Genomic DNA, 22,899 nt, shown 5'->3' with positions numbered 1-22,899 from the left:
ACCCTCCTTAGATCCTCTGATGCACCTCAGACTGTCAGCTGATTGAGTTAATCCTCCCTTCTCTCTGTTTCTGTGCTGCTAGCGCTCAGAGGTTCAAGAAAACTCGGCACGGCTACCGCAGGGCAGTGAGGTTGCATGCTGAAATTTTGTTTGCGGAGCAGTCTCCATTATGGGTTCAGACACTCAGAGAGTCGCTGTGTTTGTTATTATGGTATTTCTTCTTTTAGTTAACTCATGGCTGTTTTTGCAGCTTACTTTGAGCTAGAATGCGTAAGGTATTTTTGTGTTGAAGTGCTGTTGACTTAAAAGTTTTTTCTCTCCTTTTCAAATTTATGTTTTGTTTTGCATTCCATGTGTAATTTTATACTTATAAGCAAGTCCAACATTTTGTGGAGAGATTATGCTTTTATTGTGAACTTGAACAGGAAGTCTAATTTAATCTTTCACGTCATTACATTGTCTCAGGACTTTCGTCATGCTTACGTCGGTGTAAACAGTTTAGCGCATGCTAAATGATGGTACATCGTCTGACATTTTAATGGCTGTCCGAAGCATTTATTTAAGTTATCCCGGACTATAATGAAACAATAGCGTCCTTTAGAGACAGAAATTAAAAACCTGACGTTACAGCAACGCCAGTCACTTTTCTGAGCGTCCTTTATTGACCCTTAGGAGACAAGTGGATAATAGGTAAATACTGACGGCGGTAAACAAGGGAGCAGGTGCGTGTGGAGCCTCTTAACATCTCCGACGTCACTCTGTCAGTCTCTATGTATGGCAAGCCGTTAGAATCAATAATACCCCGTATATTAACGTGTTGTAAATAGCCGGATGCGACGTTTTTTCTCCCAGCCAGGCTGAGTATCTCAACGGCTTGCCGTGCTTGCAAAGGTGTTAGCGGGCTGAGGCGATGCGTGGGTCAGCGAGTGGCTCTTGGAGGTGAACATTTGCTTTAGTGACCGGGGTTAACTCGGTGCCCCCTCCGCCGCCACGCCTCCCCGGAGACGACGGCCGACCTTGAGGACTCCGTCATGGACCTGACGCGACTGGCTGTGGATGCTGGCCAGCTCATTAACCGAGCTGTTCAGGTAAATAAAGAAAAACAGCGCTTTACATGTCCGCCTGCTTTATTAAAATAAATTTGAGTGTCACGTTGCTGTCGAAAACAAGGTTGTCTTGTCATATCGCTCCAGTACACCGGAGAGAGCCTCGGCCAGGCGGATAAGACCGAGCTGGACCCCGGGCTGGAGGGACTCCTGGCTCAGGCGGACGCCACCAAGACCTGGACGGACTCAATCATTTCTCAAACCGAGGTGCTACTGCAACCTAGTCTAGGTGAGAAATTATTAATTTATTGTGTATATTATTTGGTGGTCCTATCAAGAAGGGCGCTCAGGGCCAACATCTCTGTTTCCACCAAATTCCAATCAACTAAAAAAAAAAAAAAAGATACCCCTTTTCACAGTGAACCTAAAAAAACAAACAAAATAAAACCCCACCAGGTTACTTTATTAATCCATTCATCCATCCTGTGAGTAAGCTCAGCAGCAACATAAAAATGCATGAAGTGATCAGGAGACGAAAAAGTGTTAGATAAATTTGCCACTAAAAAATGAGTTATGATGATAATGTATAGAGGATTCATCACTTTGTTTAAAAAATGAAATCTACGTGATCAGGAATAAAATTCGAAAACAAAACATGTTCAGTGCTGATTTGACGCAAATATCTAAACAGCCAACAGCAATATATTTACTTCATGAGAAATTAGACTCGAGCTAAATGACCCATCTTTTCTTTGATGTGTCAGGAAAAGAAAACATACATGTACTTTTAAACATCGAGCCCTTAAATCATAAATATAATTGGAGTCTATATAATCCTCCTGCAGGCCTGTGAATCAGTGTTTGCCCTCTACCGTATTGCATCTTCTTTGAATTAGTGTGTTTGGTCTGACTGTAATTGACTCATGTAGATGAATAGAGATCTTTTTTTTTTTTTTTTTGCTTTCAATTTCTTCAGCTAATAGAGTTATAAGTGGACGTGGTCTGCTTTCTATCAGTAAAGTGGCCTGTTGGGCTGCCAGGAGCATTAAGGACAAAGCTTCATAAAATGTCAATTCTAATTTCCAGAGAGCCTTTGGCTCCACTGCAGATCTTTATTGTTCTTATGGAGAAACAGGAAAGCAGACGTATGCCAATCAGGTTATTTATAGTTAAGTGTCCTAAATGTCAGTACCTATAAAAAGAACTATAAGAATAAATAATTTCTAATGGGTTTATTTTTGTTTTGTGTTTTTTTAACCTCTGACGTACAGGAGCTCGATTAGAGGACCGACTGTACGAGCATCTGGAATGGAGCGCCCCGCCTCGACCCCGAGCGCACGAGTTACTGGGGGATCAAATGACCCAGACTGGGCTGGAGATCGGATCGAACACACCCTACGGTGAGTCTGCATGTGTTTGCACCTTTTGCCTTCTTAGCTTTTGCCCTTTTTAAGTGGATATGATACGTTATCAGATGATACGTTTTTTTTTTTACAGTTTGTATTAAGTTAAAATGTCAGGTTTTGGCATTTGAAGCAGTACAATTTCAGTAACTCGGAAAGGGAGAAAAATATTTTGGGAAAAAAAAATCATAAAGTTGCAACACCCTGGTTGCACGAGCGTACAAACTTATAAAGCAGGCTTTGATTCAATTTCAGCATTCAGTCTGATTTGGCAGGAGTTTATCAGCTTCCTGCATCTTGATTTGGCTGCATTTCCCCGACTTACCTTTCAAAGGTTCTCCCAAATCCACCAGACTGCGAGGAAACCCACTCCTCATCAGGTGATGACTCAGATTTTCTGTCAGGTTTACTTCTGAGCTCAGTCTAGGGGAAGTCGTTCTCCTGTTGGATAGTGACATTTACTGTTGTCTTTGTACCAAATTTCCCATTTGCAATTGTGATCAAAAAGCTAAATGTGGTTTTATCAAACCATAACTCCTTTCTCCTCAGAGTTTTGGGAGATTTCTGATGTTTCTTTTGGGAAAGAAAATCCCTTTATCTCCATCAGTGTTGATGTCAGGCTCTGCCCAGTTTCGCTCTTATTTTTTATTAACATTAGTAAAGTCTGCACACTTGTACAAACAACTGTTGCAGATTCTTTTTTGTTTTTTGTGGTTTGCCTTCTAATTTTTTAATTATTTTTTTGCTTTGTTTTTATCCACTGAATGTCTGCGTACAGGAACAGCTCTGATAAGGTGCGGCGAGGCCCAGAAGCAGCTGGGAGAAGCCGAGAGGAAGTTTGCAGAATCCACAAACATTCACTTTCTCACCCCGCTGAAGAGTTTCACGGAGGGTGAATACAGAGCCATCCAGGTGAAACGCACCTCTTATCTCTTGCTACCTCTCCTTTGCTGTCAGCCATGTAAGGCGTTTAGCGTCTGACCCGGTTTCGTTGTAAATGGTTTTAACAGAATGAGCGTAAGATGTTGGTGAACAAGCGTTTGGACTTGGACGTAGCCAAGACCAGGCTGAGGAAAGCCCATGAAGCAGACAGAGAGGCCAGGGTGAGCTGCAGCTATAGTTAACCCTAAAGTGTTTGCGATACTAGAAGTAAAAACATGACAATTTTCTTGTAACATTGTAACATCTTGTTTGACCTCTGTCTCTCCTTTATTTTTTATTTTGCCAGAACCTGAATGCGAACCCGTTGGATGACGACTACCTGTCTCACGTTTCCTACATGTTCAGCTTCCTGCGTGTTAAGTGGCTTAAGGTTCGATTCTTTTTGAAGAAACGTGAACAACAAAAAGAGACAAACGTTAACATTTGGGCTTTAACGTAGTTATTTTTATGCTTTCTCCAAACAGATATGGGCTCAGGAAATCTCTCAGGTACAAACATCTCTGTCTTTAAGCTCATTCAGATAGTCTGCTTCTGCCACTTCTGACTGATTGGTTGATGGAAAATAGACCCACACCCTCACAGTTCATTGGGATTTTTGATGTCATAGACAAACAAAAATTGGTGGGTTGTTATAAAATGGAAAGAAAAGAAAAGAACAAATGGTTTCCACGTTTTTGCAAAGAAAAATCTGCTTTTGTGTAAAGCCACCTTTACTCTGATAAATAAAAGTAAAGCACTACCATATTCAAACTGAAATTACTCAATCCGACAACACCGGTCAGATAAGTCATTTCTAGATATTGTCGCAGAACCAAAGTAATTGATTTGAAGGTGCACGATGCCGTCTAACGGGTCGTGTTTGTGTGCGAAGGCCGAGATGGAGCTGAGGATCTGTCAGAGTCTTTTCGATCAGCAGTCAGAAATCACAAGACGGGCTCTCGAAGGAATCAGCAACACACACGTATGTTAAAACAAAAACCCTAGACAGAGTACGTGTGTCAACGTTTCTGTAAGATTCAGCGTCAAATGTCGCGTTGCCCGTCTCTTTGCTCAGATCAACCACATGCGGAGCCTTGCGGACTTTGTGGATGGTCAGGCGTCATTTTTCGCTCAGGGCAACCAACACGCTCAGGAACTGCAGAGACAGATGTCCAGGTCTGCATTTATTATTCATGACCTCAATGACAACTGTTGTATTTTAATAACAACAATGAAAACTGTTCAACTTCTTACTCAGGTGCAGTAGTGTGCAAAAGTTTTGGACCACCTCAATTTTTTTCACTTTGCTTTATTTCTAATGAGCCAAACCTCCTTGTAAGCTTCTGACGTGAAAATAGTACTCAAAGATTTCTAAATGTTCTTTAATGCTTAACTTTCCTTTTGCATATTCATAGTTCAGAACATGACTATTTTCAGATGAATTGATTTGTTTTAGGTGCTTTTGCTTAATTTACAGTCTAAAGAAATGTTCCTAAAAAAAAATAAAAATAAAAAAAAGACTAGTTGCTTGAGAATTTAGTACTAAATTTGGATTTGTCTTTCCATGAGTATGCTTGAATTCCCAAACTTTACCACAAATATAAATTTCTAAGAAGCTCTCATATCGGGCGGTATTGTTGTTTTATGATATTCACATTTTTCCTCATTTTACTTTCAGGATTCCAGCTGTCTTTTGCTCTGATAACTGGCAATCAGTGGTTAATAACGAGCCACCAATCAGCAGCCATGTTGCCGGTGAGCCTGTCGGGTTGGATCAGGTCGCTCCGGTTCCCAAAGCATCTCGCCAGCTGCCAGACTTTGACCAGGACTCGTGGACTCTTGCCGTCAATCCTAAAACTGAAACAGATCTCTTTTCATCTGATCACGCAAACAACAATAACAACAACAACAACAGCGCCTTTGGTACTCCCGGTCAATCAAGCGGTCACCAAGCAGCTGTTAAAAATCAACTATTTACAGACCAAACATTCGATCTTGTATTTACATCCAACCAACCAGATGAGCTTCCTTCACCCAGCAGGACAAATCAGGGAACAAGTAGTTTGCCTTCTGCTGCGAGAGACTCTACCCGGGCGTCCAATGCAACTTTTACCAATGGTGCCGCAACAGCGGTCGCGTCGCCTCCTCCTCAAGGAAGCGCGATCCACAATGAGACTCAGACGGGAGACGCCGAAGCTGCTGACATCACAGCATCCACTGATGTGGTTCCTGATTCCCAAACAGCCAATGAAACTCATGAGCGGCCAGTCAACAACGGAGAAGATGTCTAGTTGGGGGTTGTGACAATTTAGAGCACTTCACATTTGGTTCTCACAATATCTGGAGCTACTGCTCTATTTAGATGACTCAAACATTAGTTGTGCCGAGCCGGATTAATTATCCTCATGGAGACTCCATAGTAATTGTAAGAGTGCTTGTTTTAGAGGGCTCATGTCGTCATTTTTATAACTTTTTTTTCTTCTCGGTTGCGTTTTGGATAGTTGCATTAATTTCAACGTCAAAGAAAACGAGCAAAAAGCAGCTGGATTTGCCAGGAGGTGATGATGTTGCGGAGGGAACACATAATTGACACATGTGCCACCCAAGAAGATCAGAGTATCACCAAAGTCTTCAGCTAGAATGCAAGTTCGTAAAGTAAAGATTTATTAACTTTGCTTTATGGAAAGCAAAGTGATTTGCCAGTGAGGAGATGGAAGCCAGCAGAAATATTAGCTCGAAGACTTAACTGACCGGCTCCTTACTCCAAGATTTAAAAGTGCTCTGCAGCAGGTTTTGACCAACATTGTCACTATGATGCAAATGGGTGTCAGCAAGTACACATTTCACAACTGTGTCGACAGCTTTATAGTGGTTGCGTAAAAAATTAGAGATAATGAATGAAATTAGCTGAGGATCTCGTTTTTCTACAGATAATTAGCCCTAGGGGGCTTCCCGTCTGTCATGGAACTGAAACTCTGTAAGTCTAGTTATCTTACAACATGTGTGGTCATAAAAAGTCACTTTAATCCAGTTCCACAAATGGCAGCTGAAGGGGAAGTTTAAAATGCTGCCACAAAATCTGTCATTCATTTGGCTCAGACACGGAGAAAAGTTGCTGCTCCGAATAATTTTTGTGGAGAACATGGAGGGAATTTAATAAGATTGGAGACATCAGCAAAACATTTCATGCTTTCATCTGTGGTAACGTCTGAGATAAAACAACTCTTTGTCGCATGAGAAACTTTGTGCTCACAAACGACAGCTGATGTCGCCATGACTCTACTAGAGCTATCTCTGGTGCAGACAGCTCTACTAGGGATAGTAAAACCTTACACAGGTCCAGTATTTTTTTTCTGCAATTATAAGTGCGTAACCATTTCAGACACGTCTAGTTTCAAAGGCTTTTGTTGTGTCCAAAAATTGTATCTTTTAATTATCCGTTTTGACGAGCAACAGAGAAGCTGATGATCATTTTCATATATTTAACGTTAAGATTTTGAGCTTTTCTTGCTCTTAAGTTGTTGCCTTTTAACCTTGATTTAGTGCCAGAATAAATGAATTTAAATGTAGCCATATATAACAGATGTTTCATATTTAAGAGACAAAAAAACAACTGGGTTGACTGTTACAGATGTTCAGTGTAAAGTGGGAACTAAGTCTGTATTTTCACAGACAATCATCAAGCGTATCAAGTGTTGTGCCAATTGTGTAAGAGTGTAAATGTAGTTGTAGAGATCTTCAAGAAGAGCTACTTATGCCTCTTCTTTACTCGTGTTTCTCTGAGGTGAGATCGTTTTCCGTATGCTTCTTTACACACAATCTCGGTTCTTTCTCCATATATGTTGCCCAGTCATTTCTTTTCACTGCTTTAATTTTCTTAAAGCCCCTTTTATTGTGAAATGGATAAAAGTTTCCATATCCAGATGTTGACTTTCTTCTGATTCTGTTTTGTTCGGCCAATTTTCGGACCCTAAAACGGACGTGCTGTCGTAATCTCCTACACAAAAAGCAACACTCTTTTGTCCCAGTGCATAAACATGTTCGGGGCTGGATGGTAATAAAATTTCTCCTCTGATGTCCGCCCGGTTGTGAGCCTTTGATTTAGTTGCTTCGTCGAGCTGATGTCGGCGCCAGCTTGGAGTCCAATCGGCTCTTGGTAAAGACAAAGAAACAAAACCTTTGGTGATGTCATACCAGAGCAAATCGAGTGTGAAATGAATCTTTCTTCACCAGCATGGTTTGTTTCTGAGAACTCCTTGTTAAAAACCAGTTGCACCGCCTGGGTTCACGTAGCGCACTAATGAGGTCTGTTGGTGTGTGACACGCACTGGCTCGCATATAGAAACACCTAAATACTATCCAAAAAGTTCAGCGTTTGTTTCTCTTCTTCTTCGTCTTTGCTTTTTGGCTCCTTTGCCGTCCAAACAGATTGACTAAATCAGATGCAGAATGTGTGGCATCAATCTGTCATGAGCCTCTTGGCTCTCGAACATCAATGCTTGTATCACACCAGTGAATAAGCTTTCGGAGGCCCAAATGTCCAGCCCCCGCTTGGAGTCACATGGAATAATGTCACTTTCTCCCAAGTGACTCGCTAAACAAGAATAGAAGCTCCTCAATCTGTCCACGCTTGGGTGTATTTCCCCCCCTGAAGCAACAAGTCCCTGTCACTCTTCCAACTACTTTTCATGCTTCCGTAATGTAACGCTTTCCGTCAACAGATATCAGAGCCGACCTTCGGCGTGGTCTCACACAGCGTCATACAGGAAGAAGAGGGACACTAGGAAGATAACTCACTCATCTACTGAGTGAGCTGGCCATTAGCTCAGACAAAGGAGCTAATGCTTGAATTTGGCTATGTTTCAACTCTATTTTTTTTTTTTTTTTTTTTTTTGCCAAGTCCCAAAGTTCTGCACACTGACCTGATTTTTGCTAACATGCTCACATGCTGCATCTTTGAAATGTTTCACATTTTTTAGTGTTATATCCGTAACTATTGCATTTTATTGGGATTTTATGTTGTAAACAATCTTAAAATAGCTTCAATTGTGAAAGGGAAGCAAATGTGTGATTTTCCACAAAATATATATAAAAAACAGACTTTAATTCAGTTCGTCCAATCCACAACAAATAATCTCAAATCTCAGGGCTTTGCAAAGAGTAAAAACAGTCAAGTTCAGTTTATTGTTCAAATTGTTGAAGCTTTATAAATAAGGAAACCTAGTGGATGACATCCAGTCTCTGACTTGTATTGGATAGTCCATTGCATTAAGTCAAAAAAACTGGATATGGCTCCCAAATTATAAGAACAGAGAGTTAAAGATTGGCCAGAAGGACCAGAGCAGCATTAAAAAAGTTTCCAACAAAGATTAATTGTGTTCTTCATGTGGCAACATTCTGCTGTACTCTCCTTAGATTAAAACTGAGTAGAAATGAAACAGTCATTCTAATGAAAATTCCCAAGCAAGGTCTAAAAACACCAACCCGAGATCTATGATACGGACTGACAAAGTTCAAAATCCAAATGGAAAGTTTGCCAAAACTTAAAAAGTTTCTTCAATGAAGTATCATTTATAAGAGTGTGTCAACTTGCTGCAGTCATTGGATTTGTGTCGCCTTCCAGTTAACACAATTTGTTATAATTATGTAAATAAGAAATCATATTTGGAGACATTCTTCACATGTACATACACTTTTTTTTTTACAGTAAAGAGCGAAGCTGTGTCAATGCAGTCCGTATTTCACCAATGAGAGAAAGTTTTGCTCGAGAGACGCACTTTTTATATATATATATATATATATATATATACACAAATGTTATATTTGGACTCCCATTCAGTCGTGCCCGACTCTGCTTTGTTGCGACTGTTACCGTCACCAGGTCAAGAACTGAGTCATTTCAGCAGATTTAGACCTTGCTTACCCCACTTTCCATTAGCAGGCTGCATTTTAACAGTATCTTTATTGTTTCCGTCCCTCCCCGTCCTACACACAGGGGGACGAGCGGGGAAACACCCAAAAAGAAAAATACCGCACAGTAAATGGCCTGTGCTGGCTCAGTTTGTCGTGTTAGCACGCGGTTTTGTTCGCCAGTGAGGTCCTGTTGATGGTTTACATCTGCTGTGAGTTCTGCCTGACAACTCCTATTGTCCTACTTTGTCAGAAAAAAAAGAAGCCACATCTGTTTTCTTCAAACTCCCCTCCTGCTCTGAAATATTAAAAAAAACAAACAAGGAGGTACTTACAGAAAAACATTTTACTGTTATTGTATCTTTTAATTGTCCTCTCCACTTTTTTTTTCTCTCTATCTCTTTCACTTGTCTATTTTTTCCTGCTGGTTGCCATGTGGGAAGAGCTTCCAGCTGAACTGTAGGTGCGGCACGCAGGTGGAGGGCGGTGAGCGTCTGGCGGTTGAGGATAAATGTGATTCTTGTGGCTCAGAATAATTTGGTGGTCTGGTAGAAAACGGCTCATACGAACGTTTGCGTACGAATGACACGGCGGCGCATAATTGTGAACTGGAAGACAGTCAAATGGTTTCACTGCTTTCCACAAATAAAGATCAGTCAGACTGGACGATGGATGTGCACTTTGACTAGGCCATGAATCTGAATTGACTCAAATTATTTCACTATAGCTCTGAACGTGTGTGTGTGTGTGTGTGTGTGTGTGTGTGTAATCTTGTTAACTCAGACTAGATAAAAAGAGCTGCATGTATGCAATGGCAGGAGTTTGGGAAAATTCACATTTTTCTCATGTTGTGCCATGGAAATTTTTTTTTTTTCGTGTTTTCCAGCCTGTTTCGTCCACCTCTTCCTGCAGGTTGTTCGTTTTCCTCAGATAAATCTGCCAGCGTCGCCCCGGGTTTCTCCCTCTACCCCAGACGGCCAGACTGAGGCGATCAAACACGCGTGCTGACGTGTGCAGCACGAAGAACAGGCTGCAGGGGTCAGCTGGGAGAGAAAGGTCAGGGCATTTCCCTTCGTCCTGCTCCTGCAGCTGAACACGCGGCACCTGCTGAGCTGCAAGATCAAGGCCGGTACCGGCGGGCCTCGCATAGAATTCAGTAAATAATCGGCTCTCGCAGGGTTGATCAACGTGGTCGCCGGGCAACCGAGCTAAAAGTAATAGAAGCCAGAAATAAAGTTTTAAACCTGCAGCTTAGCAACAATACTTAATTAAAAGTAGCGAAGACAAAGTTTCTGAAAGCCTAGAATAATAAAACCGTGACGATGACGTGCTGCAGTTTTCTATTTGAGGAGCTTCAAAGACACAGAAAGAGCTAAATGTGGATTCTTACTTCTTGGAGGAATTTTTAATTTTTTTTATTTTTGCATGAGAAAAATAAGATAAGTTTCGAATCAGTTGAGTTTTTAATAGCACACTGTTTTCTTTAAAGTAGAGAAATCCACTTTGCTGTGTCTTTAGATTGAAATTAAGATAGATTTTTACCAATTTGAAATAAAAACCTACGATAATAGCAGAATTTTTTTTTCTTTTAACACTTGTGAAGAAAACGGGTTAGTCAGTGAGAACGACAGCAACACTTCAAATATAGACAGAAAACGAATAACATTACAGATGCATTGCTGACTCCAAGTTAGTAAGGTTAACTTCAGATTCATTCATTTATTTATTTAAAAACAAAATTTACGGTTTTGTTAGGTTATTTGACCAAAATCACACAGTCAAACCAAAGGTTATCAGACCCCAGACTGTATTTATATTAAAAATTAATTCCTCATTTTACAAAGTAGTTTGTTACCAATTGGCAATAGAACAGGCGTCTCTTGAAAGACAATAAAGCAATGTTTAAAAAAAACGAATTGCAAAGAAAGAGAGCTGCAAATGTAAATCCCACATTTACATTTGGTGGGATTTACATTTTCTTTGAAAGACCGCATGAAAACTATTAATGCTCTTCTCAGTAATCGGCAGAAAATATTTTTATTGACTATTCATAAACTAAACCCTGCTCATATAATTTAGCATTCTAGTTTTGCTGATGAAGACCTCCTTGCCATCACCCTCATTTTTAGCTCCATCCACATTCCGATCATGAATTTGGCAGGAGTTCTTCCAAAACAATGTCACTTGCAGTCTGGAGAAACAAGTTACTTTTTTTCTGCTAATCTTCCTGTTTTCTTTTGCTAAAATAAAAAGTTGGAAATTGCTTCTCCTGCTTTACTTCCCTCCGTCCCGTTTAGTTTACCCCGGGTTGCCCGTGTTCCCTCTCACGTCCACCCTTATTCTCCATAGTGCCCACATTTCCATGTCAGCGTGACTTTTGACTTCACCTCCATGGAAGCATTACTCACCCACTCTCCACACACCCTCCTCGGGGCTCTCCCTCCTTCTTCCCTCTTGCTGAGTTTATAAGTCAGAAACGGCAACGGTTGGCTCACTGTGCAGAGCTTTACACAAAGGGAGGGGGGCTAAATAAGAAAACAGGAGTAGCTTCATTAAATCTAAATAAAATTCACACACACAAAAAAACACACATCAACACAGTAGAAGAAGAGGAGTCGGAGCCCTGTCATGCATGTGTTTAGGATCTGGGGTGTGCTCTGTGTGCTCAGCGCTGCTGGTTCGTCTATATGTGTGAATGAGATCGAGGACGATGACGGCTTTGCAGACGGCTACGGCAACGAGATTTCTCTGGACCAACAGCAGGGTGAGTTCTGCTTTGATTATTTTTCCTGTTGCCTGTTTTGACTGGACAGACTGGAGAATTATCACGTCTCCTTGACAACACGGCGTCGCCTATTTGGATTTAATTAAGATACAAATGCTTTAGTTGATTTCTGAATATGTACAATTGTGTGTGTGGGTGTGTGTGTGTGTGTGTGTGTGTGTGTGTGTGTTTTTAAGATGAACTGTAGAGTTCACTTGCATCTTTTCAACTTTTCAATTAACTTCATGATAACTTCATTCATCTAAAAAGGTCTGGTCAGTGATGTTACATTTTAGGCTTTGCTCTAATATGTTCAAATTCGGCATATATGGAGTACGGTGGAGTACTCATTACTTTTACCAGTTTAGAGCATAGTTAGAAAGTCCGGAGAATACTTACTTCTACTTATCTAGCAGCCCTGAATAGGAGTATCTAGTTTATATACTCTGGATAAACATTATTAAATTCATTATTTTCCTTCTTCTTTTGCTCTTTCCTTTGGTTTGTTATTTTTGTTTGTATTAAATTCATGTAAAGCACTTTGTATTGCCTTGTTACTGAAAATATGTTATATAAATATAATTAAAATATATATGCCCTTTGCCTAATTTGACAAATCTATTGCTTTTTCTTTCTTGTAAATATTTACATATATTGTGTGTTTTTTTTTTTTCTAAATAGAAAGAGAAGGTTTAATCAGTGGAAATATGCGTGGTGTTTATTTGGGCACTCTGACCCAAATAAAACCACTGCAACCTGTTTTTGCAGTGGTTGTTTTTTTTGTTTTTTTTTTGTTTGTTTGTTTGTTTGGTTTTTTGCTAATAGCGCTGCCCCGAAGGTAAAAGTCTAAACAGTTCGTATCCAGGATGTGTGGGGTCTGCGGATATGCTACCTGCCCTTTTCCCTGACCCGAGATACCCATACAAGTCCTGACCTGGATGGAGGAAGGAAAAGTCATGACCTTCCACTCTAGTTAATGATCTTTCAGAAAAACCCCAAAGATAACGTTAAGCTTTGTGGTTGAGATCAGACGAAACACGAGACATTTCAAGGAAATTAACACTTTCAGAAGCAAATTCCTGTGTTCACAAAATGTTTCGTCCACGTTCACCATCAAGCCACTGTTGTCGTGGCGATGGGTGGTAGGTTTGGGAGCTCACAAAGTACGTAACACCTTTTCTAATACGAAGTTTCTCTTTCTTAATCTATAACCTTCATAGAGCTGTACAATTAAATCCTCCTGTGTTTTCCAGAGTCATCCAACACACCGTACCATGCAGACCTCTCCCACTGGGACAAGGTTTTCGTCGCTCTGGAGGACTCCCACATGAGGCAGAACATGCTGCTGGAGTCGGCGGAGCGGTGCTGCGGAGGAACGGCGTCTCTGAGGAGCCAGCTGGAGAAGCTCCTCAGGGGGGCGTCGCAACAGAGCTCGCCCAGCCCGGGGTCAGCGTGCAGGGCGCAGGCGGAACGCGAGGCTCTCGGGCTGCACCGCGGCCTGGCGGAGCTCCGCCGGGACGGGGCGGAGATGGAGGGGAGAATAAACGCCACCTTGCAGGCGATCCTGCGCGGCAGACGCGAGGACGAGGCTCGACTGAGTCGCCTCGAGGAGGCCGCGTCAGAAAGCAGCAGCAGTAGGAGCAGGAGTGGACACCAGCCAACTCAGAGGCCTGGAGGTTCGGGCAGAGCGTTTAGCTCGGGGCTGAATTCATTCCCGTCCGAGCTGGAGGAGCAGGATTTGTCCTCACAGGTGGACCTGGACATGATAAGAGGCTCTCTGGTTGTCATGGCGAGAGACGTGCAGAGGCTTTACCAGCAGCTGACCACGGTGATCGAGCAGGCGGGAACTCTGAGGAAGGGCAGAGGAGACACATGAACTGCCTGCAAAATAACAATAAGCGAAAAAAGAAGAAAGAAAGAACAACTGGCATTTTGCATACTTTTTGTTTTTATACATATATTTATACGTCTAAGAGGTTGTATATGAGCTTGTATTTTTCTGCTGAGTACAACCCTAATGGGCCATTAAGAATCATGTGGGTTTGCTACAGTGAATTAAAAAAAATCTATTAAAAAGTAAATCGCGCTCGTGGAAAATGTTTCCTCCCTTCTGTCCCGTCTAATTTCCACCAACAGCTCACGTACTCGCGTTTTTTCATTTGTCTGATTGCAGCGTTTGTTGTTGTGATGACCTGCTAATACACTCAACCGCAAGGAGAAGAGCAGAGCCAGAGGTTTTTGGTCTGCGTGTAATTTAAGGCGTGTTTCTCCTGCTCGTTAGTCGCTTTACTGCAAAGAGGCCGCCGCTTGCAGTACTCAGTGTTTATGATTCACGTAGCCATGCTAAAAGTGGGTTACACACTGACGCCCATCCCTCCTCCAGCCTCATACTAGTGCACACACACACACACACACACACACACATGCCTGCGGGCTTGTTTATTGAAACCAAAGTCAGGTTTCTGGAGGGACTTTCCTCATATTTTTTGTTTTGTTGTTTGCATAACCTGTCTCCTGTCACTGGATCAGTATTTTTGATGTATTTTGTATTTAAAAAAACACATCAAAATGTATTTTGATTTTGTTTCACAGGGGAAACAAAAAATTGGATTTAAAAAATTGCCATACTTTCACAATGTTAATAGGGTGTAAGTCTAGAAAGGCGGATAGTTCAGGTTTTTTTTTTTTTTTTTTTTTTTTTTGAAGTGAGGTTCTGTCAGCTGCAGTAGTTTACTCAAAAGATCCAAACAAGTTGGAGGTTAAAGCCTCCAACTTGTTTGGGGCCTGACCGCAGCGGCAGAAGCTTATGGCTGGTCTGAGAGAGGGCAAGGACAAACCCGATTTCTACAATCTTAAAAAAAAAAAAAAACAACTTCTGTCCTTCCTAAATATTAAACACTTCGTATTAAGCACTTTGATTTGCCTTGTTGCTGAAAATGTGCTCTACAAATAAAATGACCGTACCTTACCTTAAACATGTCAAGATCCCATTGGACGAGTATCTACGGACAAATCAATGAATATTTTCACAGTAGAAGGAGTTTGGAGGTGATGAACCATCAGTCGATTTTTTTGGGTGAAACGCTTTTTTCAGTAATTTTTCTGGTTTTATTAATGGTTATTTTTATTCATTTTTATCAGCACAGTTGTCAACATCTGTTTTGTGCCCCACATTTGATTTATTTGAGGTAAAAGTGTTTCTCGTATATTTTACGAAGGAAGATCGTCAGCACCACGCTGCCTCCTGCCTGCATTTTCTGCAAAAAATAATCATCGGCTGGCGTACTAACTCTATGACACAAGCATGGCGATTGTCTGAAAGTTCTTAAAATTGTGTTTGCAAAAACTTGGATTGATCTTCCAGAATCAGCTAATCTGGATTTATACTAAACAGAGATTATTTGTGCTCTGCAAGTGAAATTTTAAAGCTGTTGGGATCTAGAAACAGGCAGGATTATGAGACAAGTACAAATTTAAAGAAATCTTCAACAAACAGGCACAGTGACCATGGAAACCAACAAGTGAATCAAGCAAAGGATGAATAAAAATGAGTGTATTTACTAGGAGGACTGGATGGTGGAACAATGAACAGATGAGTCTGATTAACTCAATAAGATGCTCCTGGAGTCAATCATAAACTGAAGCTTTTAAGAAGGAAGGGTTAAAAATGCTTGTATTCCTTAACACCAGCCAGCAGATCAGATGGGAAAATATGACAATCAGGAGATTATTTCCCAAATGCATGGTTGGGTTTGCTGGCAGAGCAAAACTGAACGATGATGTGTCGGAGCAAAGCTTCATTTTTATATCATCGACTGCTGTCGTTGTCGATTTACACGACTCAGAAAATAAATCAGCAGGGATCACACGTCAGCCTATAATTTATCATCTACAGCATGATTGAACATTTAAGACAATTATTTTTTCTTTTTTTTTTAATCTTTGGACCCAAAAATCTGTTCTTTTAACATCGGTTGAGGTGGGCGTACACCAACTCTCGTTGCTGGAAGTGAGCAGGTCATCTGGAGTTCTTCAACAACGTTGTGCAAACAACGCCTACCCATTGCACCAGTTCCACCGCTGGCCAACCAAAGCTGTGCACCCAAATAAACAGAAAACGTGTAAAAACCACAAATGAACACTGGAGAAAATAACCACACGAGCAAAACATGAATGAACCCAAAAAGTGAATGGCACACTATCACTAAAAACCTCACCTCGGAAATCCCAAAGTGTATCTTTGTAGAGACGTACTTTCAAAGTATCTTTAAGATCATTTTCACTGATGACAACATTATAACCAGGGTACATTTCTTCCCACCCCTTCTCTTTCCTACCTGCACCAATAATTTCACAGGTGAGTTAAAAACCGCTGACAGCAACGTTTTTCTTCTGGCCTATTGCAAACATCACCTCCAACAAGACTCACAGGTGTGAGGTGGTGGAGTATTGTGTCGCTACCAGACCTTACACCACACCTGTTTCACAGTCTCCCTGGATGTTTGCAGCAACAGTTCACATTATGTAGACACACAATGATCTGTTCAATGTGGTGATACTTGACTTCCATTAAAAAGGTCTCCATCTGTGCGCTGCATGTGGTGGGGGATTTTAAGAATGGCTCCTTTGTTGTATGTTGTTCGTGGGGTTTTTTTTGTTTTTTTTTTTACCAGCATGTGGAAAGATGGAGCCATGAGAGTAGGAGGCTAATGATGGGGAAAATAGAAGAGGAGAAACCCAGAGAACAGCACTGATGTGCTGGGTAAAAAAAGAGAGAGATAATAACTGTCCTCCATGCATAAAATAACCTCTTTATGAGCCTGCTGGCCACACAGAGAGACAATGATCAGTCATTTTCTTTGTTTTCCAGCCTGACTTCCTTTTGATCTGCCCGCTTTCTTTCATCTATTTTATGCCATCTATAACAACTTCTTATCCTTGCTAGTTTCTTATCTATAAGCCGATCACATTGGATGCTCTTATCTGTGTTGTCCTGGTAATATCCGTTTGCCATCTCTTGTTTTTTTCAGCCTCTCGTCATCAAACAACGGTCAAATCAAAGGCACCAATCTTTGGCGAACATGGTGGTGGTGTGATGGTGTGGGAATGAGTGCAGACTTTCTTCATCTATAGATGAAGACATGTTTTATGTTTTGTATTAATGTATTAATGTATTTTTATGTTTTAGATCTGTTTTATGCACATATATGTGCATAAAACAGAAAACCTCTGGAGGCTGATTAAAGGACAACAGTACTCTCAGAGAGATTTTATTATCACATCATGTAGTCACTTGACAGACAACACAATATTGGCACTTTCTTCTAAGCAAAAACAACAATACAAAATAGATCAAGCTCTGATGAACATCTAGCAGTCTCTTATGTACATTGGAACCACCCTCCTGAAGGAGAACGTGTGGGAGAGATTGCGTCTGTCTATTTGATGGGCGAGTCCAGAATCTCCTCATACTCCTCCCTCTGGCGCCGCCCCGCGCCTCGAGAGGGCAGCAGCTTCATTGCCACCAGCCACCCGACGCTCAGCATGATCATCACGTTCCCCACAACCTCCGGCGCGGTGGGAGTCAGAGGGAGTAGGGCCAAATGTAGAAGCATGGCTACAGGCACCTCCAAGCTCTGCGAGGCGGAGACCAGAGCCGGGTGGAGTCGGGTGAGGGCATGCGTCATTCCCAGGAAAGCCGCTATAGAGCAGGCGACTAAGCCCAGGACGAGGCCCCATGCTGGTAAACTCATAGGCCAAGACCAGCCCTCCTGGAGCAGGATCATAGTAGCTGGGGTGAGCAGGCAACCTGTCCAACTCACAGTGAACAAGGCGGTGCCAACTCCCACTCTGTCTTTCAGTGAGCGATACCCAACCAGCGCCAGGGCCATCCACAATCCCGCTAGTGCCGAGAGAGACCATCCGAAGGCGCCCCTCCAGAATGTGACCGGGTCGACCGGTGCGTCTTCATAGCTCTCATCTGCCGTGGGAAGCAACGCAAGACCCAATCCGCACAGCCCAGCGGCTAAAGTTATCCCATCAGCCAGTCCCAGCTTTTCCTCCAGAAGCAGGAAGGCAAGAGTTGCTGACAGAGCGGTGGTTGCCAGTCGCCAAGTTGTTGAGCCATTTTCGGAGGAGACGAAAGTTAAGGAGGAGTATGCACAGCAGAGGGAGAGTGAGTACGCGATGCCGTAACAGAGCAGACGTAGCCGATATCCCTCTGGCCCAAAGGGGTTCTCCGCCCTGTGCAGTGGGACCCCCACTGACGGAAGCTGGATGACGGACCTCACCAAGAGAAGAAACAGGGGTCCGAGGCTAAAGCGTTCAGAGGCCAGGCGGGTCAGGGTGATCAGGCAGCCGTGTGCAAGCGCCGCACCGAGCAGCCCCAGCCAGGTGAGGCGAGATGCAGACACAGACGCCTCACCGAAACTGGCCAGCTGTTCTCCAACCCCTTTCCCAGATCCCTTCACTGCTTTGGTTCCCAGCTCACTCCCCTCTCCTCCCCCAGTGGCCTGAAGTTTATGGGCCGCGTCCTTGTCTTTGGAGCCAAACAACGTCAAGGGCCACCTCTTGCTCTCCGTGAGCCGCTTCCTGTCGGATGTCTCCTCCAAGAATGAGCCAAAGTCCTCGAATGATGGGGCATCGTCATAGCCCTCGTCGCCTGGTTGGGGGAAATGGGTGTGTATTCCCGGTTGGGGGCTATAGGGGGTCTGCGTGGCATACTTGGCTGTGACTGTGTGAGGGTGGATCTTCACTCTCTTCTTGGAGCCACTCAGAAGGTGAGCTGACTCCATTTTAAAAAAATAAAATAAAACCTCAGAGATGACGTACACCTGCGGGAGAAGCAGAAACATTTTAGTACCCCACACACAAACTTCTTTTTTTATTCATTCATTTTTTTAAACGTAGACCCCTGCAAATCCTCCCACTCCTTTCTTCGTCATGTTGCTTCTCCCGGGGATTCAGCTTGATATCTCATATATCTTTAATATCCGTGATAATAATAGCAGTGACTCACGTCTCCGAATGTTTCCCCGCAGTTTGTGTAAAGTAGGCTTTACACAAATCCCCAGCTTAACCACGTTTTCCGTGCAATCAGACACATTACGTCCACAGTAACTGAATTAAGCAGAACAGTAATTGTCTTATCAAGCCGATTTCTCTTCTTGTGTAACATAACCTTCAAGTGTCTGCTGGTAATGGGAGTTATATAAGCAAGGCTTTCGAGCCTCATTTGTCTTTTGATCTCTTTGTAATAACTTTTTCTCCCTCTTTTTTTTTTTTACCATTGATTTCTAAACATACTGATTCTAAAGTAAAAACACATAGACTCACTTAAATTATACAACCAGCGCTACAGAAAGCCCTATTTGTTCCCTATCTAGTTTCGGTGTCTGTCTGATGCTGTGATGCCTTGCAGATGTCGGACTCACAACGGCCTCGCAAATATTATGTGGCACTTCTTCACTGCCGCGTTTCAGGCAGACAAACACTCAGAACCTTGTCAGGTCGATCGTGGCGTTTTAAACCGTTTCCTTTAATAACACAACATTTAATCCTACTGACAAAAAGTGGACTTCTAGTGTTTCGTTTTTTGTGTTTTCTACGTGCAAAATACATCTTTAAAATAACACGGCTGTGTACCCACAATTTTCTTTAAATGAAGAAGTGGAAAAACATTGGGGGAAGCATGTAAAGGGTCGACTGTTAATAATTTAACAGACTCCAACGCACCCATGAGCCTGAGCAAGATCAGGCAGACAGAGAAAACATGTGGACGGATAGACTGAGCGCATCTTAACAATTAAATGTTTTAATTCTGCAAAACTGTACCACGCCTGTTTTCTCTCCACATAAAGCTGAAACAATTGCTTCTATATCTTAAGCTATTTTCATGCAATGCATAAAGAGACACGTTTTTTTTTTCTTTTCTTAAAGGCTGACATTAAATCAAACTAAACTTTTAAAGTTTTTCATGAGTTTGTAGGACAATATTATTTCTGTTTCATCGTTGCCTTGCAGCTAAAAGGTCCTGCTTTGTTCTCTCTACGTGTAACTTGCATGTTCTCTGAGTGGATGCGTGGGTTTTCTCCAAGTACTTTGGCTTCCTCCCACAGTCCAAACACATACCTGTTACGTCAACTGATTGCTCTGAATTGTCCTCAGGTATGATGACGCCCCTGTAAGGTTGTCTCTGCAGAATGTACCCCACCTCTAGCTGAATGACCACCGGAGACATAGGTGAAATTGAGTTGAAATTCCTAGTATTTTTGTCGAGTTGTGTTTTGAATTGGTGTGTCTTGGGGTCGGACTTATTTAATAACTCCACAGCCTTCTCGTGGTCCATCTCTCCAGACAGAGAGGCTGTAAGTTGGGGATATTCTTATGATCACTGTCCAATTTGGAAGACCAAATTGTGCCCAAGTTTTAGCTTGCAGGCTAATATCTTTGGACACCGGTTCAGCATTTCCACAAAATGTCCTTTTCTCGTCTGTTACGGGAAATGCACCATAGTCTCTCCAGCAGCAGCCCATTCCGACAGCATGGTACTGCCTCTCCAAACTAGCTGAGATGGCGTTCTCTGCATTACCCTTGTCTCCTCTAAACATGATGATAGTAGTTACGGCCAAACACTTCCGTTTTATTTTCATCCGAACAAAAGAAATGTCTCCAAAAGTTCATGTCTGTCTTTCCTGTTTTTTGGGGGGGGTTTTTTTGCAGTCGATCGTAGCAACAACTTCTCCCTCTCTAAATGGCATTTCAGGTCTCGCAGGTACAGGACTCATTTCACTGTGGATAGTAAGCCACAGTGAAATGTACCAGCTACACTCAACATCCTCACAAGATTGTTCACTTTTCTTCTGGGGTTGATGTGAGCATTTTATTCTGAAACCACATTAATATTTGCCACCTTCTGACATCTGATTTATTTTTGCTACTCCCCCGCCCCCCTTAATGTTACAACAGAAAGTTTTAGTTTGGCTTTAAAATACATGCACCAGTTTACCTCAGTTTAACACAGACATGACAAGTTGATCAAAAGCTTAAAATTACATGAATGTTCCTCCTATATTACTTAAAAAGTATAATAGTCGTAGTCTTTGCAAACTTCTGTGTTTGAAAGAAAGATGTATGTAAAATTCTCCATTTATTCTGTCAGTTAGAAAATAAATAGAAAGTTTAGTTTAGTTTTATCCTTAGTTTTATGCAGTAAACAAACAAACAAACAAAAGATTATATGTCCTTTTATCCAGTGTATGTAAGTATCTGGTTCCAACTGTATTTCTTAAAAACGTGATCTGGGATCCCAACATGTCAGTGGTGCCCCAGCTGATAATTTCATGTATTCAGTCTGATCTCCGTCGGAGCGCATGGGGCGAGGCATCAATGTGAATTGTGCATAAAAGCTCACCTCTTTGACAGGTGTGGATTTTCATATGGGAGCCGAGAGGTGCTGTGATCGGCATCCCAACAAAATCACCCTCACACCTGTTTTCACTGGTGGCTACATGAAACCTGATCGGCTGCAGCGTGAAAAACACACATTGTGCAGGAGGAGATCAGGATGTTCCTGTCTGACTATTCTCTGCTGGGTGATGCAGTCTGCCTCTGCAATGCCGCTGTTTTCTACTCACAAAGCTCGTTTTTGCACCTCACAAAACCACATAGTAGGTGAGGTTCTTGGAGTCAGCAGCACACACCTTTTACAAACTGAGACAGCACGTACAATGTCTGTACATACCATTAAAAGCGACATCCTGTGGACTATTAATAGTCAAGTCAATTTATTTTTAGTGCTTCTATGAATAATTGAACATTCCAGTTGAATAATGCTTAGAATTAAGTATGACTGGAGTTAAATAAGGCTGATGAAAACATGTGTTTGTTTGTTTTTCCCTTCTTGCTTTGGCGGTGGTGCAAGATGTTTGCTCTCATCTTTACAATTTACTGCTGACCTCAAATAACAACTCATCGATTTCAGCTTCCTGATTTCGCTTTGCATTGACCGTCTGGCGCACGTTGTTATTCTACAGTGACAGCCCGCGTTGTAAACCATGACAAATCCTTGAATGGGGGTGGGGGAGTGAGGGGGGAGCGCGCCTCCGCATCACTCCGGGCGCGCTCCCTGATCGGTAAAGGGCAGCCAGAAACAATCAAGCAGTCCCGGTGACCTGCCGTGGGTTTATTACAGTAACCCAGATGCGCTGTGAGCGTTGCATAAAACACAACTGCGTAATTTAAAAAATAAATAAATAAAAAATAAATAAACGCTTCCCAGCATTCACTCACCTGCTGTCGCGCGAACCAGGGATGAACTTCACAAACGGTCCACCTCAGTCATTTACTGAACATCTCCCAACGCTTCATCACCTCCTTTTGGCCATTTGTTCTTATGCTTCTCGCGCTTTTCTCCTCTCTCTCCTCTTTTTTTTTTCCGCAGCAGTGATTGTCCTCAGGGACAGAGTGGTGCGCTTCAGCACCTATGCTCACACCTCACTGCACTCCACAGAGAGAAAAAAATTGTGTTTTATGGGAACCTGCTGGCCGCTTTCGTCACTGTCTGAACACACACATATAGGCGCTCCTGGTCTGGGAGAGAGAGAGAGAGAGAGAGAGAGAGAGAGAGGAGGGGGAGAGAGATCTAATCAAAACCTCTGAGCATGCGTCACAGCAGTTGTACCTTGCGTATTTGTGCGTCACCCATTGTGTTTGAATTAAAGTGCCTTTCTTTCTTAAAATGTTAATTTATTATTATTATTATTATTATTATTATTATTATTATTTGCTGGGAACAAAATCGGATTTGAAAATACAGAGCCTTGTAAAAGTATTGGGATTAACTAAAGTGGTAAGA

General features: G+C 42.2%; 3 protein-coding genes and 1 long non-coding RNA gene across 4 annotated transcripts; 2 read left to right on the top strand and 2 right to left on the bottom strand.

Annotated features, from left to right (window-relative positions):
• Nucleotides 1–75: 75 nt before the first annotated feature.
• On the top strand, nt 76–6,980 carry LOC103146545 (endophilin-B1-like). Its single transcript, XM_007564520.2, has 10 exons — nt 76–1,088; nt 1,194–1,335; nt 2,318–2,446; nt 3,228–3,361; nt 3,460–3,552; nt 3,678–3,761; nt 3,856–3,879; nt 4,263–4,352; nt 4,446–4,546; nt 5,049–6,980. Exons 1-10 carry the CDS (start codon nt 1,032–1,034, stop codon nt 5,659–5,661), a joined length of 1,467 nt encoding a protein of 488 aa, XP_007564582.1. The 5' UTR covers nt 76–1,031; the 3' UTR covers nt 5,662–6,980.
• Nucleotides 6,981–9,161: 2,181 nt separating this feature from the next.
• On the bottom strand, nt 9,162–13,397 carry LOC107837637 (uncharacterized). The gene is made up of 2 exons (XR_001663678.1): nt 13,318–13,397; nt 9,162–11,805 (listed from the first exon to the last, which is right to left on the bottom strand). It is a non-coding gene; the product is annotated as an uncharacterized LOC107837637 (long non-coding RNA).
• LOC103146544 (uncharacterized) lies at nt 11,798–14,125 on the top strand. The gene is made up of 2 exons (XM_007564519.2): nt 11,798–12,044; nt 13,298–14,125. The coding sequence occupies exons 1-2, from the start codon at nt 11,909–11,911 to the stop codon at nt 13,918–13,920; spliced, it is 759 nt and encodes a 252-aa protein (XP_007564581.1). The 5' UTR covers nt 11,798–11,908; the 3' UTR covers nt 13,921–14,125.
• Nucleotides 14,126–17,286: 3,161 nt separating this feature from the next.
• slc35g2a (solute carrier family 35 member G2a) lies at nt 17,287–22,663 on the bottom strand. Its single transcript, XM_007564518.2, has 2 exons — nt 22,335–22,663; nt 17,287–18,877 (listed from the first exon to the last, which is right to left on the bottom strand). The coding sequence occupies exon 2, from the start codon at nt 18,836–18,838 to the stop codon at nt 17,483–17,485; it is 1,356 nt and encodes a 451-aa protein (XP_007564580.1). The 5' UTR covers nt 18,839–18,877; nt 22,335–22,663; the 3' UTR covers nt 17,287–17,482.
• Between the last annotated feature and the right edge of the window lie 236 nt (nt 22,664–22,899).

The sequence above is a fragment of the Poecilia formosa genome, unplaced genomic scaffold (genome assembly GCF_000485575.1).
Source record: "Poecilia formosa unplaced genomic scaffold, Poecilia_formosa-5.1.2 Scaffold160, whole genome shotgun sequence".
Lineage (NCBI taxonomy): Eukaryota > Metazoa > Chordata > Actinopteri > Cyprinodontiformes > Poeciliidae > Poecilia > Poecilia formosa.
Note: the sequence above shows the minus strand (reverse complement) of the source record. Positions and strands in the feature narration are given on the sequence as shown.

Coding starts and splice junctions, on each gene's coding strand:
- LOC103146545 (XM_007564520.2), top strand. CDS start 1,032: ATGGACCTGACGCGACTGGCTGTGGATGCTGGCCAGCTCATTAACCGA. Junction 3,880..4,262: donor GGGCTCAGGAAATCTCTCAG/GTACAAACATCT, acceptor TTGTGTGCGAAG/GCCGAGATGGAGCTGAGGAT. Junction 4,547..5,048: donor CTGCAGAGACAGATGTCCAG/GTCTGCATTTAT, acceptor TTTTACTTTCAG/GATTCCAGCTGTCTTTTGCT.
- LOC103146544 (XM_007564519.2), top strand. CDS start 11,909: ATGCATGTGTTTAGGATCTGGGGTGTGCTCTGTGTGCTCAGCGCTGCT. Junction 12,045..13,297: donor TTCTCTGGACCAACAGCAGG/GTGAGTTCTGCT, acceptor TGTGTTTTCCAG/AGTCATCCAACACACCGTAC.
- slc35g2a (XM_007564518.2), bottom strand. CDS start 18,838: ATGGAGTCAGCTCACCTTCTGAGTGGCTCCAAGAAGAGAGTGAAGATC.